A 14,449-nucleotide genomic window follows, 5' to 3' on the forward strand; every position below is an offset into this window, starting at 1 on the left:
ATCTACCCTCATCAGCAGATTTCACAAAACCTGGGACTCCGTAATAACGTATGTGAACAATCTACCGGGTCTGGAACTGAAACGCTGTGTCTTTTACAGCGACAGTGGCGACAGTGGCGACAGTGGCGTCGGATGTAGGAGTTTGCCCTGAAATTGAAGGATTGACGGTTCAAGCCCCGGCTCAGACTTTCAGTGTCGTTGTGTCCTTGGGCAAGACACTTTACCTGCATTGTCTACTGATGGTGGTCAGGGGGCCCGGTGGCGCCAGTGTACGGCAGCCCTGCTTCTGTCAGTGAGTCCCAGGGCAGCTGTGGCTACAATGTAGCTTGCCACCGTCAGTGTGTGAGTGTACTTATATAGTGCCTTTTTTCAAGTCAGGAGACTTGAAAAAAGGCGCTATACGAGTAGAGGCCATTTACCATTTTGCCATTTACATCTGCCCTTGCAAAAACTCTGCAATAGTGTATAATAATTTGTTTGTTTTTTTTGGTAAGGGGAAAAAATATTGACTTGAAAAAGTAATAAAAGGATTGCACCTTAAACAAAACTAAATGGGCCAATAGAGGCAGGGGTGCGAGAAAGCGATGAAAGCATCTTGAAACAAGTTTTTGCATTGACTTGGGATACATTTTTGGAGGTAGGTGTGGATGTTAAATGTTAAATGTAAGTAATGATATTAGAATTAAGGAACACAAATAATAGTGTGGTAAACAAGTTAAGTTCAAGCACCTCCCTCTTCTTAGTTCATTTGTTATTTTTTCCTCTTACTTTTGGAGGATTTAAAAATAACACTATAGGAACAGTATGCTTGCCTTTACCACAGAATGATGTATCATTACATATAATATAAAGCAGAAAATCTAGAGAAATAAACTATAGATTCAAATCCAGTGATGGCAATATAAATAAGGCCCAACAATTACACAATAGTTTTTTTTAACTGCAACAAATATAAGTGATGGAGGTTTGCAGAATTTCTTTAAAAGGGACATTTCCTGGAGATTGAATTCATCTGAATAAATTATATGCCTTTTTTTAGTGTATATACAGTGAGTGAAATACTTGAAAATAATTTTAAAAGTATCTCAAGTTAAATGGATGGAAGATAGCTCAGTTAAGTAGATTCAAACAGCATTAAAGCTTGGTTACTCAACATTTCCTTCTAACCTGGAACATGATTAATAGAAAGAGCATGCAGATGTGGGTGACACAGTTTAGATACAGATATTGTCTCAATATAAGAGCTACCTTCATCATATGGTATAGGTAGGTACGACAGGACTCCATCTGACCACCAAAAAGTGTAGCTGGAAACAAGTGAGATAAAAAACATTTATTAAACTCTTCAGAAAACCTTTTTACAGCCCAATGCGTTACCTTGTATCTATGCTCTCATTTGAGGCTTTACTTAACCCAGATCTGAAAATTGGCTTGTCATGTACTGTACTGCTGAACAGACCGGACTCTTATTCAGTGCTATGAAAGACGAAATGCACTTACTGTGATTTGTCCCTTATGTCTGTCGGAGAGAAACAGGACAATACATGGCAGCCAAACTGATTACAGCTGGACCCATGCTAATTTGTCACAATAATGAGTCCGGTTGCTGGGCCCATTGTTGTCAAAAAGGCTTGTGGTCCAGAAAAGAAAATTAGTTCTACTTTTGTGTAAGCATAAAAAGCAAGTCAGTGTGGAACATGAATACACACAGAGATAAAGCAAGTGATACTGGGTCAAAAACTCAAATATAACACTATCTTCTTACCAAAGGAGCTAAACACAGCTAAGCACAAAATTGTTCATACACCAGCAAGATTTACTGTTGATATCATTCTAATATAATATTTTAAAAAATGCTGCTTCTGGTGCCATTTTATTATAAAATGTATAAGCAAAAATGATTTAAACCCAGCACCTTTAAATATATATCAATGAAAAACTCTTAATTGGAGCTACAGCAATGATGTCCTTATAACTGCTGAGGAAAATGTGTGAATTTGAATGTTTCTGCATCCATTTTGACAATTTCATGAGGTTTGAAGATCTTGTTGCCATCAACTTCATGTTTGGCTCTTACATTTTCTGTCAGATTCAAGTTCCAAATGTTAATATTTTATCAAGTCAGAAGAAAAAGTGTTGTTTGAGCCTTATTTTGGACAATAGATCATGGAGGAGGGTTAATGTGTATTTCTACTAAAGGAACAGACTTGTGATTTGTGGCTAGCAGTAATGTTAGCAGTGTACAACTCAGCTGATCTGCAGGAAACAGCTACACCACTTATTTTTGTCCTGATGATGCTTGCCCCTTTTATAACAATATGGATTATTTACAGTTAGTCATTTCCATCCTTCCAAATTTGCACCTTTTTTATTGGATAGTGTCTTTACTGAAGTTTTTCAGAAGCAAAATTTACCAATTTTCCACACTGGGTTTTATGCACAAATTGGTACTAGGAAGTACAGGGCAGGCTATTCACTGGTACCGGCATCAAAAACCAAGGAAATTAAGCTTCTCTCTAAATTATTTTGGATATTTTTTAAAGTGTGGTTGTTTTTTGACATTTACTGCACATAAAAACTTGTTTCCCAACATTTTCTGCAATCATTAATACTGTAGATATTTATGCCATAGGAATTACCTCTGGGGAGGTGCCTACAAAAATAAGAGGATTTAGATTGATAGCGATATCTTTACCTGCGCCTGTTGTGCTGAAGGGCCATGGTGCTCTTTTGATGAAGATAAAAGTCAGTAGGAAGCTCCCACAGATGTGGCTTCCCCTCTGATGGCTGATAAACCTGCAGGAACAAGTTGATGGCATCTTGTCTGTCTGCATCTGAAGGGTCCAAACATAAGCAACTAAAGATTAATGATATAAACAAAATAGAAGAGATATATTTTACTATATTCAAGTCCTGACTACAAAAGGAGAAAGGCAATATCGAGCAGGCTTCCAATATTATAAAAAATGTTTGTTTGTAATTTAATGCTCTAAGCTGCAACATAATCTGAGTAAATGTTTGTATTCTCCCTCTGTGGCACATGATTTGCATGTTGCACAGTTAAGAGCCATTTAATCCACCGTCCAACTGCGAAGCCACGTGCAAGCTGCTCCAGCAGTGGAGCTGGATAATTAGAGGCCAATTTCAGGTCCATTAAAGCATGACAAAAATACCAGGTAATTATATTACTGGTAAATCACCAAGTAAAATTAATGATATGATATGGAATGAAAAAAAAATACAACATACGTGTGCAAATGGATTTCATGAATAAAATGAACACAGTAGAACGGGGTAATATGTTAATAAGAAGATTAAAATCCATTCCAGTCTGCTCCCCTGAAATCAGTGCTGTTAAAGATGTCAGCATGAACTGTAGTTGCTCTTCTTCAAATATTCAAAATCATGTTTAAATGCAGTGGTAGATTTGATACAGCAGTGGACTGTGCCTTTATTTTAAAACCTGTAGAGGTAACACAAAACTTTCAGTCATGTTGGATTAATTGAGGCATTTCTAGTATATCCAGTTTCCAACACATTCTGAATATCAAAATTCTAGACTTTTTAACGCTAAACCCTTAATGTATCTATAGCATTGATAATAATGGAATTGTAGGAGTTTATTGTGCTTGAGGGGCAATTTGTTTCAGTTTACAGATTAATGCTGCCTTCATGTGGGAAAAATGACCCTTTCTTCTTGTAAAATGGAAATTACGAGCAAATTGTGTTCATGTGCTTTTGTTGTGGTAGAGAAGAGGAACATGGTTAATCTACAGATTATCTTGACCTGCCACGAGGCAAGACAGTTAGAGGATCATCTGCTGGCTTTCATGCACTCACAGGCGTACAGTACAGATCAAATGAAGAAATACTGTAGTCTACATCACAACACAGTTTGCACAGTACCCTACTGTCTGCTATCCTCGACCGACTGCTAGCCTGATCTGATCAAGTCAAACATCAATGGTTATTTTAAAACCAACACAACTTTAAATGGTGATATATTGTAAAAATTTATGTATATTACAGTATTGTTTATGCAACAAACCCAACAACAGAGAAGGTTAACAATGCAGTACTCAAACAAAATAGTTTCTCTGCTCTCCGCCATTTTGAAAGGTCAAAGTTTACCTCCTCTCAGCAACTCTGGTATCATCACATTTTTCCAGCTTTCCAGTGGAAATTCTGACATAAATGTGCATGTCGGTTTTGAGTATTTTCCAAAATTTCTAAACCAAATGAAGTAAGAATAACATGTAAAATGAGAAGACGTCCAAAACTCACAACATTCACAAGATCATATCAGAAATCCGGTCAGCAAAATCTGTTGGGAATTATTCAAAAATGCAACAGCTAAAGGAAAAAATTACCTAAAGTATCTCTTATCTCTTGCATTATAGGTATATGCTAAACTCCATTATGGTAGGAGCCTAAACTTAATGTACAAAGGATGCCAAACATCATTAGGTACTGATGTTGCACTCTCTGTCAGTCATCTTCTAAAGACCAGATTAAGGTCTCAGAAATCAACAAAAACAGTCTTAGTACAGACCTTTATTTTGCTTGATAGCCTCTTGATTTACCTGGCGTTACCCAACCATCACACCATTTTAAAAGTTAAAACAGGATAACGTGTTTTAACTTTTGAAGTTTGAGCTATAGGTTAGTAGAGGGACAAAATTGATCCACTCGAGAATCATTCAATCTCCTTTAAACAAAAAGGCCTGTGTGATTGGTGTTCTTACAAAAGGCATCTGTGTTTGCCTCAAAATGTACCTTTATAATAACTCTCTAAGCCCTTGAATTGATGAGACTCTAACAGTCTGACAAAATTAAAACTGAATCAAGTGGGAAACATTTGGCTAAGGGACTTATTTAGGGATTTTTATAAGAATTTCTGAGCAACTGAGAGGCGTAATTTCAACTCTATTTACAAAACTTATGACAATTAGCTGGAAGAGATTAAATTGGTGTGAAAGCCAAGCAGCAAATGCTACCCTGCCATGTTAAGTTCATGATTTCCTGTTAGAAGAGATAGATAAAAGGTAGCAGGGTGATTTTTATATCTAGTCTTTTTGTTATGACTTTCTTAAGCCAATCTGTGATCTCAGACTCTTCAACTTGGATTTCTTTAAAATCACAACAGTTTCTGAAAGTACTTTCTGCTATAATCTTTAAGTGCTTCTAATATAAAATGGAAATGACACTCTAATTTAACATATTTACTTTGGCAAGAAGTAAACAACCCTTTAACTGACCTATATTTGTGAAATATTTGACTGACCTTAATAAAACTCTAGACACAAAAAAAGGAAGTTGACTAAGCAGGTAAATTAGAGCAGCTCTGTTTGTCTGCCATTAAACATAACAGTTGTAATAACAGCTGACTCACTAGTGTGTCATGAAAACATCAATTTTAAGTCAGACTTCTTTTCTTGTAAGCAAAGTATCACGCAACAACAAGCTGGGGTGTGATTTTCATTATTACAAAGTGGAACAGAGCATGATCGTCCTACGGGAGGCAAAAATCCACCGCTTCCAAATCATGACAGGAAGTTTCAGCAGTACACGGCGACAAAGTTAAGACTTTTAAAATCAAACCACTTCATTTATACTATTTACAGTTATCATTGAATCTCTCATAAGGAATATGCAAAGGTATACAATAACTAGATTTCTAAGAGCCTGTGGATGGCGGTTTAATTAAATGTGATGCCCCAATTCTTTCAATAACTTAACTTTTTAAAATCGGTAACTCTGATGTATTTTTATTGTATGCATGTCATTTTTGTTTGCTATAAAAAAATAAGGGCAAACGAAAAAACAAAAAAACAAAATTTCATTTGCTAAAACTGAAGTTAAAATGCATAATAAAGAGGCTTTTTCGTTGCAGTTTTAACCTTACAAATATAGCTTTACCAGCTCTTATCTCATTGCTCTCATTCATCTAGCTCAGGGGTCTGCAAACAGCAGATCTGGAGCCACAAGTGGCTCTTTGGCCCCTCCAAAATGGCTCTTGATAGGGACTAATGTTAAAGAATCAACGGTAATGGTTTTTATATCATGTTTATCAATAATATCTGAATTGAATTTTAACAGGTGACATAATTAGAAATAGAAATATTTAGTTAGATCTATTTTTTTGTCTATTTAGCTTAAAAATTATGTGCTTTTTCTTTTTCGCATGATTTTCCACAAATATCAACATACTATAAGATAATCCATGCTTCCCTTTTAGGAAATGTTTTATTTTTTACCTTATTTTAAAACCTTAAAATTAAATTAATATGTTGTCTGTTTAAAATTGAAAAATAAAAATCCTATAGCAGATATCTAACAAACTTAACAAGTTCTGTTTTATCCAAATGTAATTTTTAGAACTCTAATAAGACTTTCATTTAGCTTTTCGGGGCCTAATTGTGCAGGAGTCTGGTTGCAGACTCCTGAGCTAGTTTTTCACCACCAGTAATCCTTAGGATTAACTCACTGAGAGACTGTTAATAACTTTGGATAGGTGCCTGTGTCTGTGCCAGATGTACCTGAGAAAGCATTGCTGTAGTAGCGTGACAATGTTTGCATGATGTCTTTAGAGTGCTGCGTCCAAGGTGCAATCTTGCGGTAGGTTTTCACCCTGTGAACTAGTTGAGAGCCACCATACTGCAGAGATAAAGTGTCTCCATGGTCCTCATACAGCTCCTCAAATAACCTGAAGAAAGCAGATGACAGATTAAAAAGAAAAAACAAAAAACAGTCATGCAACAATATTAAAGGAACCATGGTAAAAGAAAAGGTTATATAAACATTATCTGAATTAAACACATATTTGTATGATAAAATTTGTCTTTGGAAACCCATAGAAAACTATGAAAGTCTCACCTGACACAGTCAGTATCAAACTGCAGCTTGGGCTTATCAATCATTCCTAGTGCATACAGTTGATAAGCCAGTGCACATTTTCCCACCATAAACTGGGCGGTATTGGTGCGGTCCAAACAATCCACACAATTGGTTCTCAACACACCAGTCTGCAAAAGAAAAAAATTCTTAATAACCTACAAGAAGCATATTTATTTCCAGGACCAAACAATAGTGCAGTGGCGTCCTAGTGGTTAGGACATACGGCTTAGAATCCTGAGGTTCTGAGTTCGAGCCCCACTCCCACAGACTGCCACTCTGGGTCTCTGAGCAAGACCATTAACCCCACACTGCTCCCTGTGCGCCGCACAGTGGCAGGCCACTGCTCTCCAAGGGGATGGATTCAATGCAGAGGTACATTTCTCCAATGTCAGATAAATAAAATTAAATAGTAATTAATATTATTAAATGCATTAGGCCAAATGTATCAAATACTGTGGTGGGTTTGTGTTTTTATTAACTACATACATGATTTTTAAAGATGCAATGCTAAAGTTTATCTGTGACTTGAGAAAAAAGAAAAAGTCTAAGTTTAGGATAATAATAATAATAATAGATTTTTTTTGTTTTTCTTCCTTTCAGTGTTTTTATTGTCTGTCCTCCCTGTTCTCCCATTTCCAGAGGGGACAAAGTCCATGTCCACACTGTTAATGAAGTTGAAAGTGACATCAAATTTGTAGAATCTACTTTAGCATTTTTATTGCGTAAAAAATTCTTACATTTGCCGACCAAAAATTCTTCATTTTATAAGATGTTAATTGATGTTTTTTTTTTCTTCCCCTACTGTGGCTACCTTTGACCTACAGTAGACAAATTCCAGAATGTCAAGCCTAAATTGAGCTACTGGACTTTCTTTACATTTTCTGTCCTTTGGGTCAGTTGCCGGTATGTTAAGTATAGAGTAAAAAATTGAGTGAAACTTTTATTAACTGCATTTTTTAAAATAAAATATAGAAACCTGCTAGACCTCGAAACCTACCAGGGCAGTGCCTTTGATGGCAGCAAGTCCTTGAAAACCTCGTCAGCTATTTCAGAACTAAAATTTTACACTAGTGGAGTGCTGCTGCAGTAGAGGTGACAAAGTCTTTTGAATCTAGTTAGACCAAAGCTATGTGATGTACCTGTAGTCGCCCAGTGCTTGTAACAGTTCCACCCACATCTCGCCACCTGAAAAATTACAATAGAGATTAACAAAATAGAGCAATTACATTTTTCAATAAATTCACCCTAGCTTTTATTAATCAAATTTAATGAGCTTGTTGATTAATTAAAGCAAGTAAAATATTTATGAAATTATCAAGATCCTTTATGATAGTTTGCGTAAGACTAATTTCTATGTTAAAAATTTAAAAATCTAATTTTTTTGTGCACCTTATAGATTATTAAAAATCTTTCACTTTAAAATAAAAAATGTATTTGTAATTGTTTTGTGTTTTAACCATTTTTTTTTTGCATTTCAACCAATTAAATGCTTTAAAATGTTATTTTATGTTGAGGATATGAACAAAATAGTGTTAGCTGGTGAAGCAAAGTGAGAAAAAAATGTGCATCTCTTAGTCCTCACAAAAAGGATTCCCCCCTGCTGAAGATAATAAATAAAATACACCAACCCTGCAGTGAAACATGGTAGTGGCAGCATCATGTAATGGGGATGTTTTTTAGCAACAGGGACTGGGAAACTCATCCGAGGCAAAGTAAAGATGGAATATACTAAATACATGCTTTTCTCAAGTAAAAACTGGAGCCTGCCTGAGCTGGGATGGAGGTTTCCTTCCAGCAGGACAATGAGCACACAGGTTTGTCTGTATGAAGATAACAATTATTTTTTTTTTTTACATATCATAATTACATTGTTTGCATTTGCTTAGCTTGGAAAAACACTGCATTTCTGCATCTGAGGCAATGCCTGTAGTGTTTGCCTTAAGGTTTGCTGACCAGGCAAAATACCTCATTAAAGGACTCAGGTAGTGATGTGCTTTATGTTCCCAATAAAACTGTCCTGTGTCTGTCGAGCTTTGTTTACACTAGGTTTTATTTCCGCATGGGCGAAGCTATCTTGCAGAAGTCGTCACGTCCGTTGCTGCAAAAGAAGGCTATGCAAAATACATGGGGGTTGAAGAGTAATGCACGCTGACATTTTCTGTTATATATTGTTCAATTTATTGTTCGCTTCATAAAATAACTTTTGAAAATAAAATTATTCAATGTTTTAGGGATGTTCTTTTAATAAAAAATTTGCCAATTTAAAAAAAAAATCAATTGTAATTTTAAGTTGTAAGGTAGCTCAACATAAAAAGTTGGTGAATACTCTTGCAGGCCTCTGTGAAACTAACAAAATAAATATTAAGGGGTGTTGTAATCAAAGTTTCCTTTGTTGAAGCATGAATTTAGGGACTTGATCTGTACTGAGACAACATCAGCTAAACGAAGTTAAATAAAAGAAAGAAAACACAAAGATTAAACAAAGTAAAACAAAATTCAGACATGAGCCACTACAGAATGTGAAAATTAGACTACAGGTGCCATTAGTTCACCCACTCCTATGAGTGTCTAAATCGGGATGTGGTTGTGTGTGCATGAATATGCATAACAAAGCAAGTGAGCAATAATTGTGTAATGCAAAAGAAAGGGTAATAAATATTGGCTGGGGCATGGCTGCCATGTTACATAATAGGATGGTAATAGTGGCTGAAAGCGATTAAAATATGCAGGCGATGGAGGGACCAGTCTCTGAGTGCAGAGATGGCAATCTGCTTGGCTTATTAGGAAAGTTTCTCTGTCTTAAACCAGCCATCAGCCATCATTTACATTATGAATTAATATCTTTCAAATCCGAGCAATACTAATACACTTGATCGTGCATAAGTAAGGAGGATTAATGACTCGCTCAAAAAGTAAAATATTCCTGACAAAGTTTTACAGTTAGTTCTTTTTGTGGATATTTATATGGTGATTACAACTCTGGGTGAATCGGTTTAGTTTTTAATGGAAATAAAAAATAAAAAAAAATAAGTAGGAAAGTGTGAAAACCAAAGGTTCACCTGTCATCTGGTCTGAGCGTGTGGCAGTAGAAGTCAGAGCGATTGATGAAAAAGCCTGTTCGCTTCACCACATTCTCTGCTATCATGCTCAAACGGTCCAAAACATTGCACAATTTGCTGAAAAATAAAGAACATTTCAAATGTTATACAAGGAAATAATTTAATAATAATTTAATAATCGTTTTAAAATATTACAAAAATAATATATTATACTGTAGATTATGTCTAAAACAGGATATATTATGTTTCTCTCTTTATTTAGGGTAAACTAATGTTTATAAAATTCTTATGTAGATGACTTTAATTCAGTGTTTTCTTTTTCATCTAAGTTACTTTTTTCTCCTCAACAAATCTTAAACAAACTTGTTTAGGTCTCCGTCAGGGGCTCTTCACCTTTATCACTTGACCAAGAAAAAAGATTGAAATCTTTGTCTGAATATCAGAGAAGGAACCTATAATCCATTTCAGTTTTCTTTGTATTTTACAAAAGAAAAAAAAAAGTTAAAAGAAAAGATCACTAATGGCCACTTAAGCTTGTGTTACTGCTGTTCAGGTACAAGATGTCATGTGCGATGCTTGGCAAAGCCTGTTAAAGGGTTTTGGTGCTGGAAATTGTTCCTGGCAGGTACACACAAGTGTGAGAATAACCACAAACTGCTGGGCTGAAAAAAAATTCAGAGTACAACAAAGACCCGGTTAACTGCATTAGTTTTTACAATAAACGGCTGAAGGGGAGCGAGCTCATTGTGACAGTCAGGTTTGACCATGGCTAAGAGCAAAATGGAAATCTACAGGTAAAATATTCTAAAATATTCCAGCCGCTAATGCTAAAGCTTTGCTAACGATATAACTGTAGCCTCTATTCAGAACAGTTCTTACAATTTGCCTGCCACCGTTTTTTTAGTTTTCATTATTTTTTCCACTTTAGTATTTAGTTTAGCTGAATGACAATATCCTAATTGAAGAGTTTTCTGACTAAATTAAAGTATTCTGTTAAATAATTTTTGTTTTTATTTGGAGAAATGTTCTTTGTGTTTACTATTTACCTGTGTGTAGGGCTTCTTGATTATGCAGCAGTGGGGTTTATCAATAAAACAATGAATAAAAGAGAATGAGAAGTGTTTATTTATTTCCCGATAATCAGGCAGTGTATGAACTTGGCTATTTTGACTAAAATTTTTTATTTTCTTAATAAAATATTTAGCTGTGCTAGAGGGAAATGTGAGAGCATGCTGAAATGATTGCACCTTTGCATTCAATACTGCATATTATGTACATATTTACAACTTCCTTCCTCAATCCAAAAATGGAAAAATCTTCAACAAATCATTTATTCTAAAGAAAAGAACCTCTAAGCATTAATGTCACAAATAAAGTGCAAGTATAATAGAATTAGAAAGTCTTAGATAATTGAAAATATATCTGTATGAAACAAATTCCAATTAATCTGAACTTCTCTAAGAGATCGTCGATGATTATTTGTTGTATTTTTTTGACAACAATTTTAAGTATTACTACAGAAACAAAAATGTCTTTATTGTCTCCAAATGGAAACTCATAAGAGGACCACATTACTGCAGCTTTCCAGTAGTTTTGGGCACTACATTGAAATACAGGTTATATAACTTATGATACATACATTATTTTTTCTTGTTTTTATGTATATGCTCTGGTTTTCTGTATTTACCCTTTACTTTGATGAACAAGCAATGTGAATATCCCCACTGAGAGACAGATAAGGCATTACTGTTTTGTATAATACTCCATTTGATAATTTTCCCTCTCCATGCTGGTTACCTCTTGGTGTAGCGGGCCATATCCCAGGCAATGTAGTCAATCCTGTGGTCGGGAGGCAGAAACTGATTGAGGTTAATCACAGCTGGGTAAAGCTCTTCACTCAAAATCTTTTCATGTTTCCTCTTCTCTCGTTTCTGTAGGATCACAAAGAGATACATACCAGTCACAAAATCAACATTTACCAACAGAACCTTCATAATAAGTGAGATTACGCTGAGTGACTTAGATATCGAGATGTCTAGGTAAATTATTTGAAAGTAGCATCTGACAGAATCAGACCCAGATCTTTTAAATACGTTCAAAAATCTGTATTGCTGTGTTTCTACGGAGCCCCTAAAGGGACATGGAGGAAAAAATAAACTTTTGCGAGTTCTCATAATACTTTTGCGAGATATCGCAAAAAACAAGCTTTTGCGAGATCCCGCAATACTTTTGCAAGATCTCCCAAAACGTTTTGCCATGTCAGCTAACCGGAAGTAAAACAGACACACAACAGTGGAGGTGCAAAGTGTACTTCTATGGGAGGATAATACGCCCATGTGTCAGCTACAACCATAGAGGATGATTTGGACAGGTTGTTAATTTCTAGAGAAGTCCCAAAACACAACATTACATGAATGAAGAGAGACAAGGTCAGTATGCAATCCTACGGAGCCCCTAAAGGGACATGGCCGGAAAAAATTAACTTTTGCGAGATCTCGCAAAAAATTAACTTTTGCGAGATCCCGCAATACTTTTGCGAGATCTTTCAAAACTATTGCGGGATCTTGCAAAAGTTCTTTTTTTCCCCCTCCATGTCCCTTTAGGGGCTCCGTATGTTTCTAACAGTGACCCAGAGTAAAAATAAAAAAAACAGGTGGACAGCATGTGCTCACTTTCAGTTAAGATGTAAAATATTCAAAAGATTGTGTAAAGATCAATTGTCAAATTTCCTGTTGATTGGTTTTGACAAGTATTCATTAGGTTTAATACTTTTAATACTTAAAGGTAATTTTTATTTCTTATCAAGTAAACCTATCAAACTTAAAGAGGCATTATGGAGTTTTCTAATGATGCTGCAACTAGTGGCCAAAACAAAGAACTGCAGCACTGTTCTGCTTGTCCTCATAGGTCATGCTTGTACTTGACAAGTTATTTTTTTTTCTTTACTTTTTTCACCTTACATGCAGTCGCCACTGGTGTCTGAGATGAGCTGGATGCCAGTCTCTACTGAGTAACCACAAAATCCCTCTTGAATACAAGGCTTTGATTGTTTGCTAGGTCAGACCAATTCAACATGGACCCACTTGACGTCCCATTAGCAGAAACAGTGCAGGCTACAGGCTGATAGATGCATTGACACTGAACTACTGAGGTGTCAGTCTGCTCATAAAACAATGTTTTAGTCCTAAAGGGTTAAAAAAGAGGCTGTTGTAAAGATATTTTTCAGTAAAAAATTGTCTCTTTAAGAATGCCCATCCTTAAATAAATAAAACATCAATCTAAAATATCTAATTGCACTCGATACCCTCTTGAAAAATATAAAGAGGGTTACAGACCCATGTCTTAATGCGCTAATGGGAATTGTCCCATAATGGATTTTTCAGTGGTAACTGGTAAGTATGTTATGAACCACTTTGTTACAAAGTCCTGTGCCGACACAGACAGAAATACCAAAAGGAATTCACCATTAAACAAGCAGTAAAATCAAACCACAGTCAATTCAAAGGGTTCAGCTGTAAAAGAGAAAAGCCTGGAAAACCATCCTAAAAATGATAGAGTGGTGGCATAATAATTTATTGGTGTTTTGAGGCGGGAAAGGCCAAGGCACTTTGGAAAAGGGCCAAAATCATGGGGACATTATGTGCAAATATTGAGGCAACAGCTTAAGGCATAAACTATAAAGTTAAAGGTTAGACGGAAAAAAACTGTCTTAAGAAGGACAATGGTTAGGAGCATACTGTATGTAGTAAATTAGAGAATGGCTTAATGATAACAGAAGCAGGGCTTTAGAAGTACTGATTTCTATCCGGTTAGAAAAAAATTGGAAGTGAAAAGATTTGTTCAAGTAAATTAGCCTTAAAACCTGGCCAAAGTTCTAGAAAAACACTGAGAGAAGCTTCTGGAAGAATACTAAAGATGTCAACAATGTGATTTTGGGGTAATTCTGCCAAACATCCATATATTTTAAGGTTGAACTTTGAAGAATGTTATAGCCATATGTAGAAAAATAGGCTTAAATATTCTGCTGTTTAGCATAAAGAATAATTGCAGTACTTCTGTAAAACAGTTAAAATTAAGTTTAAGCTCTGTAAAACTGTGACAAGAAATACAAGTTGCTTCTATTTTTGTCAATGTAAATATGGATTTTCAACTAGAAATGCCTCTGTTTGTAAAATAAATACTTGCATCCATAAAAAGGTATGCACTAAGTCTGTCTTCGTGACTTGAGCCATTCATTTAGGTATTTGTACGCTCCCGCATTGTAGCTTTATGACCCATCACCCTGGGTAATAATTGTCATGGATGCACCATTAAGCAGGCTCACATGTCCATTCACACAAGCAGCAGCAAAGCAACATGGCAACCGGTGAACTTACCCGAGCATTTCCTTGAACACACTCTTAGTATCACACACAAACACAATGACACATTCTACTCTCAGATGACATACTATAAGCATCGTCACATGAGCATGCACTTACTATGGGCACAAT

At 35.6% G+C, this 14,449-nt stretch overlaps 1 protein-coding gene across 1 annotated transcript in view; it reads right to left on the reverse strand.

Moving 5' to 3' along the window:
* fig4 (FIG4 phosphoinositide 5-phosphatase) overlaps positions 1–14,449 on the reverse strand; it is a 71,067-nt gene that overhangs the window by 21,727 nt on the left and 34,891 nt on the right. The window contains exons 12-18 of the mRNA XM_015376749.1: positions 11,754–11,887; positions 9,957–10,073; positions 8,037–8,082; positions 6,877–7,025; positions 6,540–6,706; positions 2,696–2,834; positions 1,249–1,307 (exon numbers count right to left, since the gene is read on the reverse strand). Of these exons, the coding sequence (XP_015232235.1) occupies positions 1,249–1,307; positions 2,696–2,834; positions 6,540–6,706; positions 6,877–7,025; positions 8,037–8,082; positions 9,957–10,073; positions 11,754–11,887 (811 nt within the window). The remainder of the gene's footprint in view (positions 1–1,248; positions 1,308–2,695; positions 2,835–6,539; positions 6,707–6,876; positions 7,026–8,036; positions 8,083–9,956; positions 10,074–11,753; positions 11,888–14,449) is intronic.

This window comes from Cyprinodon variegatus, unplaced genomic scaffold, assembly GCF_000732505.1.
Source record: "Cyprinodon variegatus isolate N-32 unplaced genomic scaffold, C_variegatus-1.0 Scaffold141, whole genome shotgun sequence".
In the NCBI taxonomy this organism is placed as follows: Eukaryota; Metazoa; Chordata; class Actinopteri; order Cyprinodontiformes; family Cyprinodontidae; genus Cyprinodon; species Cyprinodon variegatus.